The following is a 16,490-nucleotide window of genomic DNA, read 5'->3' as shown; positions in this document are numbered from 1 at the left end:
CCAAACATGGCGCCCACACCGCCGGAAGCCGCACCGGTTGGACGCTCCACTACTCCCATGATGCCCCGCGGCGGCGGCCATTCAAATTCCAGCCGGCCGCCTTCCGCTGGCTAGAAAATGGCGGCTCCTGGCGTTGCTGTGGTTCCTGTTCCTGCCCGAGCGACCTCTTCCACGTCCCCACTCCTTATAGCTGAAGCGCCGCCGGCCCTGGATCGTGGTGGTGGGATGAGGCCCCGGCGGAGCGGGCAGGTGGTGGCCTGCCCCTCGGTGTCCGTTGTGTTCCCGGGCGCTGTGAGCCGGGAGAGCTGCTGCCGCTTCGCCTGCGAGCTCCTCAAGCACGTCCTGTACCAGCGGCACCAGCTCCCGCTGCCCTACGAGCAGCTCGCCTATTTCTGCCGGCGGGCGGCGCAGGTGAGGGGGCCGTGGGGGCCCGGGGTGGGGGGGAGGCGGCCGACAGGGACCCCTGGGCCCAGGGGCGGCCGTGGTGCAGAGGCTGCGGCATTTGAGTTTTGCCTCTCGGCTAGCTATTCTACCTCAGTAAATCGTATTTTAATATGTCAACTGCTTCTAAAGGAAAGCTCTCCTTGTAGTTGTATCCTTAAATGTTACCACAGCTTCATTTAAAAAAAAAACAAAGCCTTAGGTTAGGTGGTTAAAGGTCTCAACAAGTTACTGTTTATTTTTTGTTGTCCCAGTTTCTCCTCAAAGCATGTTACTGTTTTGTTGCTCAAACCACTTGAAGAAAAATTTGTTTGTTTTTTTTTAATCTTAAGTGATTTTGAAGTGAACAGGGTTTCTAATTCTTGTGGGAATTCATCAGTAGTGTAATTCAGATTCAAACTGAGCAGCTATAAAGCAGCCCTGTGTGTTCCTTTTAGATGTTCTGATTCTATATGTAGGTAACTATAGCTCTTAAAAGGAGCATAAAACCCTCTGAACCTTCCTTGACTTTCAGGGATGGGATAAGGCCATGCTTTCCAAAGAGTGTATTAGGACTAATATGTCCAAATAATGAAATATACTAATATCTTTGTTTTGTTTTCCAGGGTGGAGATGTGATTAAGAAGCCACCTTCCATGGACCTGGCAAGCAAGAAGTGCCAGCAGGTGCTGATGGAGCTGGAGGGAGTGCTCCAGCACTTGGAAGTAATGTTTAGTTTGACACTGGTTCCTCGGGTTCTTATTCTACTTGGAGGCAATGTCATGAGTCCCAAGGAGCTCTATGAGCTCAACTTGGAGGGTATCTGTGAGGGCAGTGCTGAGAAAAGCCTGAAAACTGCATCCTGTGTTCGTAAGCTCTTTCACTCACTCTTCGTTGCGGATGTCTTCAGTGAACTTAAGGCTCTCCCTGTCATGGGCACTGTTGTTATGCTCCAAGGACACCGCGATTGTGGTGTTGATTGGTTCCGGCCCAAGCTCAACTACAAAGTGCCAACCCGAGGGAGGAAACTAACTATTAACTTGTCCTGTGATGGAGACATCAACATAAGTGCCTCACCTCCTCAGCATATGACTTCTACTTGGGAGGACTATGTATGGTTTCAAGCACCCGTGACACTCAAAGGCTTTCATGAATGACCTGTGCTCTGTAGAACTTTAATGGAATATTGAAAAACCTTTGGTGCTGCCTTAAGTGATAATAACTTTGTCAAATGTAACTGCATATTCTTATCTATCTGGATCTCTTCTTCAGGGCATCTACTGCCTTCCTGTAGCTTGACTGTATTAATCTGTCTTCATATCCTGAATTGTTGAAAGCAAATACCCTTTAAGGCACGCTTGCACACAGATACAGTGATTCTTTAGGGACCTGAGTTGTGGCACAGAGGAAACAAATTAGTGTGTTGGGAGTAAAACTTTCCTGCCGTATACTTACTGAACTGTCAAATACTGGATACCGTGTTCTCTCTCCTGAGTCTTAATGCAGCCATTTCTCTGGTAATAATTACTACATTAGCTGATTGGGACTCTAGATAATGTATGTGATTATTAATACACTTGGCCTTTACTATAAAGGCCATAACCATTCTTACCTACCCTATTCCTGTAAAAGGAGACCTTTCCCTGCAGTCTGATCAGGCTTGAGTACTCAAGTGTTTGTCCATCTAGTTGATAAAATGAGACTTCTCCATATGAGACTTCCCCATAATGTAATTGCAGTTACTTAATAATCCAAAGAGTGGGACTTCTCAGCAATTGGGAGGTCTTGTCCCTGGCATGGTCTTGTACTGGTGATGAAAAGAGGTTGAGCAGTGCTGCGGAGGCAGGGAAGCACATCTTCCTGGTTTTTTTACTAACCTTTAGTCCAACAGCCCTGACAATCAGTTAGATGTAGTTAAAATTAAAAGTAAGCAGTCTCTGCTCTAACCCTCTTCACAGGAAGTTAGGATTCCTGTCCCAATACTCTTATTTTTTTCTCACTTAACAAAAAAGTTAGTTTCTTGGTTACTTTGTCTTGGAAATCTTAGAGTCTTAGAGTGTAAATGTTTCTGAAATGTGAAGAAGAGGTGCAGGGAGTGTGATGAAGTTCAGTGCTCTCTTTAGCTGTCAAATTCCTGTTCTAAGTCAGAATGTATTACTTGGAAGCAGAACTTGACCCTTTCTTCTGGCCTGGTGTCTAGTGCAGAATGGGACAGGGAGGGAGGGAGAGAAACCCTTAGAGCACAGTGTGTCAGAACTAGATACCTGCTGGAGTTACCTTCAGTCAGATGGGTATGTGTCTGTAATGTCATGAGCTTAATAGCTCTATCCCATTTGAAGAGGAACTCAAGCCTACTGGTAGCAAGGTTGCTTGCAGTTTCTTGCTAGCAAAAATTGCATGATGGGGTGGTAAAAATCCTTTAAAAGGAGGGTAGGGGTTGAGGTAACCCTCTACACTTGGTGCATATTTTAACTTTGACCTGTTGGAACAGAATGAGATTATAGAACTAAGAGAAAATTAAGTTGATATTTTTGAGCTTGGAGAACACTAGGAGTGCTGTCTCTGCCTTATTAATAACTGGTTACAATGTGTAGTAACTGCTAAAGCTAGCTCTAGGGGAAAAACTGCTAGAATGAAGAAAGCTGCCTTATGTGCAGCTGCCCACTTGAACATGTAATCGCAGGTCTCTTGAATGAAGTACAACTTGAATGTAGGAGTGTTTGTGCTCAGGAGATCAAAACCCTTTACACATCCACAAAAGCTGCTTGTAATGCATATTTAAGAATGCTAGCACTCAAGTATTTAAAGAAGCTTTTGAACAGAAGCCTTAGTTCTGAGGAGCAAGGGGCCAGTTCCTTTCTACTCTCTTCTCCAAATGAGTGCAATGTTGCTGCATTAAGCTGTTTACATATTCTGTTACACTTGAACTGTGAATGCAGCAATGATACAGTGCTGGGAATGAAAGAAGACAAGATGCTTTTTGTGTGTGTGTGTCTTACAAAGAGCTTTAGTACTATAATCATTATCAAAATAAAATGCTGGCTTCTGTATGTGATTACATTGGATTTATTTAATCCCTCAAAGTAAAGGTTCTGTTGGTGACAGAACAACTTGCTTCCATTCTGTGTATGTATCTGACTGCAGGTTCACAGCTGTTCCACCTTTCTGACAAAGTGCATGATGTCTTGTGCCAGAAGCTTTGGCTCCTCAAAGGCAGCAAAATGCCCTCCACGTGGCATGTAAGAGTAAGTGATGATGTTCTTGAAGATATCCTTTGCCCAGACACGTGGTGTATGTACTAGCTCCTGAGGAAAAGCTGCAATCCCTGTGGGAACATATACTCCAACCCTAGAAGACATTAGTTAACTGCATTCTTGAAATGTCCTGGGGAAAGTCTATAAAAACCTTCTGACTCTGGTAACTGCCACAGTCAACTGGAGAAGTTTCACCCCAGCAACCCATTTTGTAGTCTGTACTCTGTTGAAGAACTTAATTTGTATTTGGATCTCCTAGAGTTTAAGAATGTTATACCCAAAGATGTGTGTAAAGTAGAGCCAACTTTGCGCACAGTTCAATCTTGAAATGTTTCAGATTTTTAAGCTTACCGTGTTTTGTGATGCATGGCAAGATGCCACACCTCTGTGAAAGACGGAAGTGAGCTAGCTCATGTTTACTTTAGAATTTATGGTACCAGCATAACAAATCACTCTCAAGAGGAAAGCTAAACTGGTTCAGTCTACAAAGAAAAAGACTTTCCTATTTGTTTGTATGATCAATCACTTGGAGAATTTTGCTCAGCAGCGTTTTCTTGGTCAGCCTCTCTTACTGTTATCTTAAAGCCAACAGCTGTTAGAAGGTGCTTGATTTCAAGTACTGCGCTCCAAACTGCTTCCCCAAGTTTGTGCTTAAGAGTTGTAGTTCTTAGTTTATCCACCAGTAAGCCATATCCTTCCTAATTCAATTTAAACTTGTCTCTTAGAAATGCTCATGATTTTCTGTTGTTTGTTTTTTGGGTTTTTTTGGTTTTTTTACTGAACTGAGCCATAGATTACATTTGTTTGGTAAGTAAGTATATAGATCTGTATTTCAAACACAAACAAGACTGAATATACTTTGATAAATCTTCTGCATTGTCTTGGCCACAAGCTACCTTGTGTGAATTACAGGTTCAAAAGAAAAGTGACCCTTAACTATATTTATCAACAGAAAATAAGAACTTGGATTTTTTTTTAACTAGTTAATTTTGCTGTTGTAAGTGATCTAAATGTTTATCCAGGCAAATGTGGTTCAATCTCATTTGCAAATCTGTTTTGCACCTGCTGCTTCCTTACCTGGCATCAGCAGTGAGACCAGGGTCCTTGGAGATGTTCTCCTTGTAGAATCGCATTGAAGACACAATGGAGGATGTCACCCAATAAATCATCACATTGGTCAAAAGCTCATCAAGAGAGTACTTGCTGTTGAGAGAGAAAGATGAACAAGTTTCATTGGAAGCTGTTTCTCAATATGCTATATTGGGCTTATGCCCTCTTGTTCTCCACTTGTTTTCAAGCAGCAAATTAATTGGCACCCATGTGCCCAGAGCAAAACTGCCTGGTGCTGAAGCAGTAGTTTGCAGGCAGTCTGCTATAAGTTTAAACTACTACTTGTCATGTGTAGTCTTTCACCCTTAAAATTCAGCTTTGACTGGCCAGTTTTTTTACCTATCTCATTAGTTATCATGACTCATTCTTTTAATGACTCTTCTCATGGAAGAGCATCTGTTTTCTTACCTTTCCAAGCCTCCATCATCTTTATGCAGAAATGATTTATCTGTCCAGGTAGAGAACTTCTCCAAAATATATGCAGCAAGCCCCACAGGGGAGTCATTCAGTCCACAACCTAATTCAGGAGAAGAATGGGAGGGCTATTGCAGTTGCCTGGCAGTGCAATACTTCCATGGATTTTAAACTGGACTTTCATGAATTCTTCAGTCTTCTGTGAGAATTCAGTAGAGAGTCTGTGTTTTACTAGCCCTGGTAATACTTTATTCTTGACAAATTCACCCCAATGGAATTCTGGCTGTAACTGACAGCACTACAAACCTGGGTAATTCCTATACAAAAGAAGCTAGGAGCTAAGTCCTGTTGGCTTCTTGGTAACATGTGGCAGAAGGAGCAAATTCAGATGTAAAGGGATTGCAGTCTGAAAAGAAATTTTAGATTAACTATTCGAAAGCACTGTCCTGTTTAGGATGGATAACCAGGACCCTAGTTAACCTTTTTATCTAATTTAAACAGTGGAGTGTTGCGTATCTGTTATCTGTTCCTGCCGTTGAGGAATGCTAACGGACATTATAAACACAGCAGGTACACGGCATATTATATCTGTGTTCTTACCTGTAAAACAGGGATAGGGATTACTTCAGTAGTGATACAGGCTTGCCTTGGGAAAATTCCTGTACCATGCCCTAGGCTGTAGTTTTAAGCATACTCAGTATTGCCTGCTCTCAAGTGTATTTTAGTGTGATTTTAGCACTGAGTGACTTTGCAGAAGATGATGAACAACATGGTCTCAATTTAATAGTGGACACAGTTAATACAAAGTAAGTTTGTGCATTGGCACAACAGTTTCCCTGCCCTGGCAGGCCTAGAGTGGTTTGCTACAGATTGAAGTAATGTAAATCATAGAATAGAATCATAGAATCATTTAGGTTGGAAAAGACCTTTAAGATCGTTGAGTCCAACCATCATCCATGCCTACTAAACCATGTTCTGGAGTGCCTTGTCTATGTGCTTTTTGAATACCTCCAGGGATGGTGACTCAACCACTTCCCTGGGCAGCCTATTCCAATGTCTGACAACCCTCTCAGTAAAGAAATTTTTCCTAATATCCAACCTAAACCTCCCTTGCTGCAACTTGAGGCCATTTCCTCTCGTCCTATCTCCAGCCACCTGACTACAACCCCCCTTTAGGCAGTTGTAGAGAGTGATAAGGTCTCCCCTCAGCCTCCTCTTCTCCAAACTAAACAGCCCCAGTTCCCTCAGCTGCTCCTCATAAGACTTGTACTCCAGCCCCCTCACCAACTTGGTTGCCCTTCTCTGGACATGCTCTAGCACCTCAATGTCTTTCCTGTAGTGAGGGGCCCAAAACTGAACACAGTGCTCGAGGTGCGGCCTCACCAGTGCCCAGTACAGGGGAACAACCACCTCCCTGCTCCTGCTGGCCACACTATTTCTGATGCAGGCCAGGATGCCGTTGGCCGCCTTGGCCACCTGGGCAAATGCTTTGACGAGCAATGGTAGAGCAGGCTAAACTGTGCCAGCTAGCGCATGACCTGCCTGGAGAGAAGCATATTTGGGTCTGGAAGCTGCCTCTGAACCACTGTATTTAACGTCCATGGATTAGATACTCAGAAGCACCAGTCTTGTTTGCATCTTATTAGTCATTCAACCTGTACTGCATCTTAGGTACCACAACTTGTGGTGAGTGAAAATACTTTAGCTTTGCTTTGAACCTGCCTAATGAGAACTAAACTGATAATGGAGATATTTCTTGAGACTGAGTAGGGAATACATTTTTTTCCCCCTATTCATTTTCTACATTTCATAATTTTAGCGTGCTAGAAATCCCTGCTCTTCTTTTTCCAGGTTGAAGAGTCCTAGACTATGTACAGTGCTTGTACAGAAGCTGCTTGGTCACTTCAGTCTTCCTTTTCTGCCCTTCCTGTATTCTTCTGATTCTAAAATATATTGGTGAACAGGGGTGAAACAGATTCTGAATATCATGGATTTAATGTTTTGTCTTAGTCTCTTTTTGCTTTCTTTAAAAGTTTCTAAGATTCTCTTAAACTCTGAGCTGGCTGACATTTCAAAGCACTATCCATGAGTCATGGATTCTCTCAAACTAGAGCCCATTGTAATTTGCTTCCTCTACTTAACTTGCTTTGGACTTTGTTGACATCAATTTTTATTGGCCAGTTTAATCAACCAGTCACTTAAATGTTTTTGCAACTCTCTACAGTTATCTTTAGATTAAACCAAACCCTGGATAGCTGCTGAATTTTCACTTAACCATTAACTTTTATCTGTAGAGAAATTAGGATCATGTTAAAATGTGCAGGTGCCAGCACAGATTTTTGTCATACTCTCCATCCCCTGGAACTTGCTTACTTATTCCTATGCTTGGATTCTCATGTTAACTAGTTATTTTAATCCATTAACTTAATCCTTTTCTTAAGGCAATTTAATTTCTTCAAGAACATTGGCGGAGGAGCCTCAACAAATCTTTTTTGGAAATGAAATATGTTTCATTACTGGATCCACAGCTCTTTGATTCTGCCACAGCTGATTTTTGAAGCATGATTTTCCTGTGATATTATCACCTGTAAATCAATTCTCCTCTTTAAAATAGTTCTGCTAGTTTTCTGATCAGAGACTAGACATACTGGTCTTCATTTTTCTGGGGCTACCTTCACTGTTTGGCTCTTAAAAAACCCGAAAAACCAAACCAAACCAAAAAACCATCACCCCCGAACTCAGTATCTTGTTTGTCTCCTTCTACTTCTTTGGTATTGCTGTCAGTTCAAGTAACAGACTAAGCATTAGTTGACATTTCAGTTTGTTTCTTCTTTTTCAGTGAATTGCCAGTATACGGTGCTATTCATTCTATGGTCTCCACATCTGACACCAGTCCGAGACAGTTCCACTGTCTTTCCTGATGAGGGATTATTTCAATAAAGTGATAGCTCATAATCCTTGCTAGTGGGGACTGATGCAAATAATTCATTTAACTTTTTTGAGATGGCTGTATCTTTCTTCAGACTCCTTATCTTCTGTTCCCCCTAACTATGTCAGGCTTCTGGCTTTTCAGGTGTTAGGGCTGTGTCTACCTTTCTGCAAGTTTCACATTGCACTTGCTTATGATATTTTTCTTGTTTTCACCTACACTTATTTCTAGAAGCTGCAATTTCATGACCCTGTGCTTTACTTTAAGAGGCTTTTTGCAAAGGGGTTCTTTCCCCAAGAGAAGTGGCATGCCATTTAAAAGACCTTGAAAAGTGCTATTTATAGTCCTCATCTTTTTTTAAGCTGTTCCTTTTAACTTCCTTTTACACAGTTCTTGTCCCCATGTCTTGCATTCAGTAACCAGAACTCATTGCTTCTCAAATATGGTTGGCCTTTGCTCAATTGTAAGTTTTTATATACTGTAAGCAGTTAGTACACAATGTTCATAGTGATATAGAGAAGGTTCATTACCTGCAGTGTCTGGTTTGGTGGCTTGGATGTGTAAGTATCCAGACTCTCGCAGAAGTTCATATATATTCTTCTGGATGAAAGGGTACGTACGTTGAACATCTTCCCTAGTGAGGCCTACAAGCCATGGTACATAAGCCCCAAGCATCACAGAAATCATCCTTCTCAAACCTTGTCTGCTGATGAAGATGAGATTCAGATGAAGCCCTTTCACAGATCTAAAATTAAGTTAATGAACAGAAGGTTAAATCAAGCGATTTTCTCCAAATTTTCTAGAAAATAAGTCTGACTGGAGCTGTGATAGAAGCATTTCACTGAGCCAAATACATTAAGTCCTTCAGGTTCATCATGATTAAAAAAAAAAAAAAATATGGGAGTTAGAAATGGTACAGCTGGTGCCATCTCCATCCAGCTGTGCCACTGGTATGATGTTAGCTTTAGGTACCCAGTTTCTGGATGTGGCATATCGATGCTGGTAGCTCTGGCTGTTGATCTTGTGTTGTTCTGTGCTGTAGGGAACAGGCTGTTTTGGGTATTTTCTGAAAAGCTTGAGTAGATCACATGTGGCCACAGTGCTCTGCACTCTGTGAAGCACAACTGTAATTGGGAACAGTGAGCTGCTCAGCCTGCAATCTAACAGCTTTAAGAGCTTTCCCACTTTATGTTGTCTGACTTAAGTGTGGCTGTGGTGCCCATTTCTCATTAAATGCTAAACAATGAGCTGTGATGCCATCTTCTAAGGAAGGTATTGTGTTTCTTTTCCGATCAGTCTCAACTCTGCATTTTAGATAGGGAAGTCCTATACTTTGTGGTACTGTTCAGCTGCTGAAAGGCTGAGGTCCTTCCTTCCTTTTCTCCCTGCTGATTTTAAATTTATCTCTTTCCTGATTTAGAATGATGATCTGTCTCCTTGACATCTCAAATCAAAGCTGTGTTTACTTCCACAGCTAGTGAAAGAGAAGCCAAACAGCACTGAAATTTAGAAAGCATGAGAACTATGCCAATAGCAATGCAAAGCATATGAATACAACTAAATGCACAGGGGTGCAGACCATGATGCCAGAAGGTAGGGTAAGAACTGGAGGCAGCTTTTTTGCACTTATTCCCTTTGCGACTCACTGTGGCAGCATCTGGGCCATGTTTGTGGTAATACGAGATCCCCAGTCTCCTCCCTGTAGGTAGTATTCCTTGAAGCCCAATCTGTTCATCAATTTATGAAATATCCGAGCAGTTGCTATGCTGTCAAAGCCTGTAGGTAGAGAGAAACACAGGAGACCTGTTTGTCCTAGCGTTTATCCCCTGGCCAAAGATCATGGTGTGACAGAAGCACGCGAGTATGCTGCTGTGTGAAGGCACAGCGTGCTATGCTGCTCTGCCTCACTCCTTGGCAATAAAGTGAACACAAGATGATAAAAATTCAGTGGAAAGTGGAGAAAGTGGAAAGAAAACCTGGCTTCCAGCTACCATTACCTTCTGGATCTCCACAGCCAACCCCAGAGCCTCAGCCATGTGGGTGTTAGTGCAGAGCCAAGCATCTGCAGTCACAAACCACAGTGCCCAGGGGGCCCAGGGATGGCTGAGGTGTTACTCCAAAAACCTTGCAATTCCAACAGAGCCTTTTCATTGCTTACCTTTCTGGTGTGGTGCCTCCGAGAAACCATAGCCTGGGATAGATGGGCAAATGACCTCAAACACCACATCACCCTCATTCAGGTTGTGCCTAGCTGGCTCCGTGAGCAGAGGGATGATCTTGTAGAACTCGTAGAAGGAGCCAGGCCAGCCATGGACCATCAGCAGAGGTTGAACAGCTCGACCATGAGGGACGTAGGAGGGCTTCACATGGATAAAATGGATGTTGATCCCTGCCACACATCCAAGACAGATAAATTAAAGCTCTGGTTCCATCACAGCTTCTGCTCTGGACTCTGAAGAAGGAGGGTAGCAAAATTGTAATTAGCATTTGCAGCAGAAGTTACACAATCAACCCATGGCAAGAAGATGCCTAGCTGAAAGGGGATGCCTGGTATTGTACCTATGTCTCATCTTTTACATACAGACAGAGGTATTGATCTCAACCCCAGATACTGGAGTCATAGGAGACTGAGCATCCATCTTCTGAAAAACTGGTGTCACAGTATATAAGTAGAGCTGCACTTAAATGAATAGCATAATGCAGGTAAGATGCATGCAAAAACATGACAAAATTACAAAATACGTGGATGATAAAAAGAGAAACAGGAAAAAAATAAGTGCAAGATAGAAGTTTAACCTGCAGATCACTGACCTAAAGTCTGGCTAACTTCACCTGGCTAAACTGCGTGGTGGTGGTGGATATTCTAGCCTCAGATTCTGTGTAAATTTTGCCATTTTCAAAGGTGGCTTCAAGCCACCTTTAATAGCAGAAGAAAACTTCATCATTAGTTAGCACAGGTTCAGAGCCAGATGAAGCCCATCTAAAGCAGACCTAATCTTATTGCCACTGTGTAATGGTCTTAATCTATAGATTATTAATAATATAGCCTCTATTAGTGATATTTCACTCATATCCCTAAGCTGTTATGCATACTGTTGTCTTAAATATTGTAACCTCTTAAATCGCCCCCTTCTCTCTGTGTGTTTCAAAGTGAGACCTGCTCAAGCCACAGAGACCCCCTCACCTTCAATGGTGGTTTGGAAATGGGCATATTTGTTCAGGACTTCCACTTGCTTGCGCCAGTCGAACTGGTTCCTCCAGTAGGCCACCACCTTCTGCAGGTAGCTGGAGTTGAAGCCATAGTGGAAGGCGGCTCCTTCCAGGTGCGGTGCATAGCGGGCCTGCTCTAGGCGCCGGTGCAGGTCCTGTGTAGGGGAGCCTTTCTTGTTATGCTGGCCAGCCACCTGCGCATGCCCTGCACCAGGGTGGGCACGGACGGGCTCTCCTGGCTCCACTGGCTTTTGTATCACTCTCTGGGACACCACGAGCCCTTCTGAAGCAGAGCCATACTCTGTATGAGCTCCTGAATCATTTATTTGGGGAATATATTTTTCTACAGGTTACCAGTTACCCTAGGGCACCCAGGAGTACCAGGTCCTACTCTTGCCTTGCTGCTAACTCGCCTTAGGGTTTTTGGCACTAGGAGCTTGCCAGCACTGCTGGCTGGGAGAAGGACAAGAAGCTCAGCCTGAGCTGCTGACTGCTAGTTGGCCAGATAATTAGGGACAGGCATGTCCTTCCCTCTGTGGAAGCCCCTCAGTCCTGCCCCACCAGTGCCACTGCTGTCCTGATGCCCTCCCACCCCACTCCACCATTCACAGCCCCACTGTCAAAGTCTGCTGCTCAAAGTGTGGCTTTTCCGCAGGAGCAGCCCCAGGTTGCATGGAGGGTCTGTGGTCTCAGAAAGTCTTTATGGGACATTGCAATGAATGTGAGCTCAGTTCCCATTCATAAAGGGTGGTAAGCCAGAGCATCATCCAACAGGGCTACATGGCTGCACTGGCACATATAAGTGCACTGCTGCCACCCCCAAGACATCACCTCGAAGCAGTAAGGTGGGTGATGGACTGCTTCCACCTTGCAGCTTTCTGCCCCTCCTTACATCCCAGCCACTGGTACCTCGATTTCTTTGTCAGATGTTTCAATCTTGAAGGGACGGATACTTTCATCTTCTTTCCCTTTTAGGGGTCTTTCACCTGAGCCCCACCATCCATCGCCTATTTCAATAGTCTTGATCTTTTGTCTAGATCTCATCCAGTAAACCAGCATCCCTCCAAACCCCAGGGCAGCCACAGGGACCAGGACTGCATTCTTCTGAGAATATTCAAAAGACCTAGGGAGGCATAAAATTGTGTTCAGCAACAGAAGTGTCAAGGGTAAAGGGACTATGTTGAGGCTTGTATTCACATCAGTTGGGCCTGAGCAGTAACAAATGCCTACAAATCCCACAGAGTCAGCAGGGGCTGGGGTTTCTGTTACTGAAGATCACAGGCAAGATTTGGGGCAGGGTTATATCTGCCAGTGCTTCTTAGGGACCTCAAATCCTTGCTGATCAGGACTTGCTGATCACAAGGCTTTCTCATTCCTCTCCTTGTGAACGAGGGTGCCCTGGGGGACAAGGGTTAACAGGATATGGGCCAATCTATTTTAAGGCAGGTACTGAAGTGAATAGGATAGTAGCAGCTGGACTTTTCCAGGAATAAAAACTGCACAGAGAGAATGGACTGATGAGCAGGAGCTCAAGGGTCTTCAGCTGCCGAAGAGAGCTGGATGTGCAGGATGTATCCCTCTTGGCAGTGCTTTATACATAGCTCCCCTACAGATTCAATCATCTTTTAGGGCAACACTGGCCCTCCACCATAGCTTTCCGTGGGTAAGGGTCTCAGCTTGTCTGTCTGGTGCCCCTGTTTGTGTACCAGACAGCAAGGTTTCGGACTTTCTTGAGGTGTGAGAGCTAAGTCACCAGAGTTTGTTTTAACAGACATGCAGCATGTTTCAAAACCATTCAAATGCTTGAGCAATCAGTCCTAAATGTACTGTACATTCCTGTCCCTCTGACCTGTGCCTCAAGCTCTCCAGCTTTCCTTGGGGATTAGTAGAGGTGTCTGGGGCTATTGCAGGGGGCTGCAAGGGGACTGTGAATGAAGGTTTTGTTGTTGTCATACAGGGTAGGGAAGGGACTATGTTGTGCCCCAACCAGGGTGCTAATAAAAAGTGGAGGCCTCAGCACAGAGCAGCTATTTTACTCACCTGATACGGGACAAGATGCACTCCCTACAAAAGGGGGGAAAAAAAAATATCATTCTTATAGTCTGATAGCATTGTCTGAATGGTACCAAACCCTTGGGGATGGTGCAACATCACCTGCCAACACCATTTACTTCCCAGCCATGGGATCACAAGATGTTTGGCTGCCCAGCAACATCTGCCATTATTTTTCCTACTTTTTGGATGGGACAGAAAGAGAGGAGTTCAGAGCACTGCTGCTGCACAGAGAGACAGTGTTTCTGGGCTGTGTTGTAGCTGGAAAGTTTGTTGCCATAATATTCCCTCCTTCAGCACAATTAAGATAAAAGGCACTAAACAACTGGGTAAGTGTCCTTGCAGTGTTTCATCCTATGAGTGGCTGTGTTACTTCAGCCAAGAAAATAGTTTACTTTGACTGCTGTGTAGCAATAGGTGCACAGCCTTGGCAGGGGACTTTCAGGCTCAAAGGTTATTCTGCTCCTAGCCACGTGGTACTCACTGTGCTGCAGGGCTGGCACAAAGAGAGGCTTGTGGGACATTTCTCTGTTCAGAGTTCAATGAGCTGCTATACCTTTGCTACTTCTAACTCCTCCTGACTGGATACCAAGCTTTTAGATCTCATCTGCCTGACAGAAAAAGAAGACATCTTCCTTGGTTGTCTTTCAGCCTGGTAGATTCTCTTGCAAGAAGAGTACAATCTAAAATCTAGCAAAATGAGAAGCGACAAGAGAAAGTCTTTTTATCATAAAATCATAGAATCGTTTAGGTTGGAAAAAACCTTTAAGATCATAGAGTCCAACCATCAACCATGCCCACTAAACCATGTCCGGAAGTGTCTTGTCTACACGCTTTTTGAATACCTCCAGGGATGGTGACTCAACCACTTCCCTGGGCAGTCTGTTCCAATACCTGACAACCCTTTCAGTAAAGATTTTTTCCTAATATCCAATCTAACCCCCCCCCCCCCCCCGCAACTTGAGGCCATTTTCTCTCATCCTATCTCCAGCCACCTGACAGAAGAGACCAGCACCCACCTCCCTACAACCTCCTTTCAGGTAATTGTAGCAAGTGATAAGGTCTCCCCTCAGGCTCCTCTCCCTCAGCACTCTGCCTTGTGGAAGGCAGCTAGATTAGGGAGCTGTTTGGAGTCATAATTATGACATCTGGAGGCAAAAAAAAAAAAAGAAAAAAGGACATGACACTCTATGAAAAACCAAGTCCACTAGGTGTTTCTTTTTACCTAGTATTGTTTCCCACCACTGCCTGTGATGCAGAACCCAGTGCCTGTACTGGAGACTCCAGCAGTCGCCAAGGCAGTTTGGTAACAATCTCTAAGACAGCCTATGTGTGATTTTTAAGGAGGTATCTCCTTAAACCGCTCCCAGACAAGGAAGAAGAGGGCTCCTAAGAGCCAACAGTGTCAGCCTGCACCTCCTTGGAGGCTGACCAGCTTATGCAACAGGTAATAATATCCCTCTGCACTTTACATCCTGGAGTTTAGTGAGTCAGAGGCATGAAACCAGTTATCATGGCAATAGCACAAACTCGGCACTGCTAACAAAGAAAGCATGTCCCAGAAGCAGCTCTCTGAGTGACATAAAACAAGGCTCAGTCTAATAAAACCTCCTCCCCACTGATGCTCAGGAGAACTCAGCTGCATGCTCCCACCCTCCAATGGCCTGATGACCCCACAGGGGCTTTCTCCCACCCCAACCCCAGGGACCCCTGTTTGGAGTCCCTCCTCTGCACACCGAGCTCTCACCAGGCATTTGGAAGGATCTCCTGCCACATGTCTGCTCCTCCTCGCCTGGCCACTGCTCGGAGTGAAGCAACTCAGGTGTCTCCTCTGCTGGCTTTGTCTTCTGCAGTGACACTCTCTCAGTGACGATGCAAGCTACACCATCCGTTAGTGCCACCTATCGCCTAAGTGTGCAATTGCAAATTAAGTTCAACAGAGGCAAATGTAAAGTCCTGCACGGGGAGGTAATAGCCCTGTGCACCAGCACAGGCTGGATGCCAAATGCATGGAAAGCAACTCTGCGGAGACTGGCCTGAGGTCCTCAGCTGAGCCTGTGTCAACAAGCTGTCCTTGCAGCAAAGGCCAGCTGCGTACAGGGCTATATAGCAAGCATGTTAGCCAGCAGGCTGAGTAAAGTGATCCTTCACTCTCTTCAGCCCACATCTGGAGTGCCATGTCCAGTTCTGGCCTTGCTGGTAGAGGAAAGACTGGAGTGAGCCCACCCTTGGTGGTGTAGGGCCACCAGGCTGCTGGGGGGCTGTAGCATGTGGCATAGGGGAGGGGGGTGGAGAGAGAGACTGAGAGAGAGACCTGGGCTTGTTCAGCCTGGGGAAGAGAAGGCAAAGGGTGGGGTCTTATTGCTGTCTACAGCTATCTAGTGGAGAGTGTAGGAAAAATGGACCCAGACTCATCTTGGAGGAGCAACAGTTGAAGGACAAAAGGCAACGGACACAAATTGCAACAAGGGAAATTCTGGTTAGGTATGAGGAGAAATTATTTCATCATAGAGGTATTCAGACACTGGGACAGGGGCCCTGAGAGGATGTGGGATCTCCATCCTTGGAGGCATTCAAAATTTGACAGGAACACTGCACTGAGCAACCTGACCTACCTGAACCTGCTCTGAGCAGGAGTTGGCATGGGCTGACCTCCAGGTGTCCTGTCCAACCTGTGTATCACATGGCTCTGTTCCATGTGCACCTGTGATTTGCAGCAGCCAAAACAAAAAGAAAAAGTTATGTTTTTCATTTTCCACAGAAATCAGTGTTTTGCTTTAGTTCAGGGAACTAGATCTCATTTTCCTCATGGTCGGTAAAATCTTACTGGATAAAGGCTTCTCCTTCCTAAATTGTTGCAGTGTCCTTGCTGTGCTTCACCCCAGGATTAGCTACATTTTCCTGTCAGAGGAAATGATTCCTATCTCCATGCAATGCTCAAAGTGAAGTACCATCACCAGTGAGCTCTGTGATGATTAGGTCTCACACCCTTGTGAGTTCATAAGCAGCCACTGCACCATGAAAAAGAGCCATCAAGAAGAAAAGCTTGTAAATCCTTCACCTGGTCGAAGTTCAATTTATTGCTACACCATAGATATTTA

At 44.6% G+C, this 16,490-nt stretch overlaps 2 protein-coding genes across 2 annotated transcripts; one reads left to right on the top strand and one right to left on the bottom strand.

The window, feature by feature from the left end:
• Positions 1 to 6: 6 nt before the first annotated feature.
• On the top strand, positions 7 to 3,517 carry MAD2L1BP (MAD2L1 binding protein). Its single transcript, XM_075042998.1, is given in 2 exon segments — positions 7 to 411; positions 1,047 to 3,517. Coding segments are annotated over 2 exon segments (936 nt in total). The 3' UTR covers positions 1,578 to 3,517.
• Positions 3,413 to 16,062, bottom strand: LOC142038036 (epoxide hydrolase 1-like). The gene is made up of 11 exons (XM_075042997.1): positions 16,005 to 16,062; positions 15,137 to 15,297; positions 13,378 to 13,401; positions 12,247 to 12,460; positions 11,312 to 11,492; positions 10,286 to 10,516; positions 9,774 to 9,903; positions 8,658 to 8,872; positions 5,193 to 5,301; positions 4,752 to 4,877; positions 3,413 to 3,768 (listed from the first exon to the last, which is right to left on the bottom strand). Exons 2-11 carry the CDS (start codon positions 15,163 to 15,165, stop codon positions 3,567 to 3,569), a joined length of 1,461 nt encoding a protein of 486 aa, XP_074899098.1. The 5' UTR covers positions 15,166 to 15,297; positions 16,005 to 16,062; the 3' UTR covers positions 3,413 to 3,566.
• Positions 16,063 to 16,490: the final 428 nt, after the last annotated feature.

This window comes from Buteo buteo, chromosome 12, assembly GCF_964188355.1.
Source record: "Buteo buteo chromosome 12, bButBut1.hap1.1, whole genome shotgun sequence".
Lineage (NCBI taxonomy): Eukaryota > Metazoa > Chordata > Aves > Accipitriformes > Accipitridae > Buteo > Buteo buteo.
The sequence above is the reverse complement of the archived record's forward strand: the minus strand, read 5'-3'. Positions and strand labels throughout refer to the sequence as shown.

What these genes read in the sequence shown, in the direction of transcription:
- LOC142038036 (XM_075042997.1), bottom strand. Translation starts at nt 15,165, where the DNA reads ATGTGGCAGGAGATCCTTCCAAATGCCTG. An exon ending in GAGATCCTTCCAAATGCCTG is followed by an intron (nt 13,402 to 15,136) that starts GTGAGAGCTCGG and finishes CCCCTTTTGTAG; the next exon opens with GGAGTGCATCTTGTCCCGTA. An exon ending in GGTCTCACTGCTGATGCCAG is followed by an intron (nt 3,769 to 4,751) that starts GTAAGGAAGCAG and finishes AATGTCTTCTAG; the next exon opens with GGTTGGAGTATATGTTCCCA.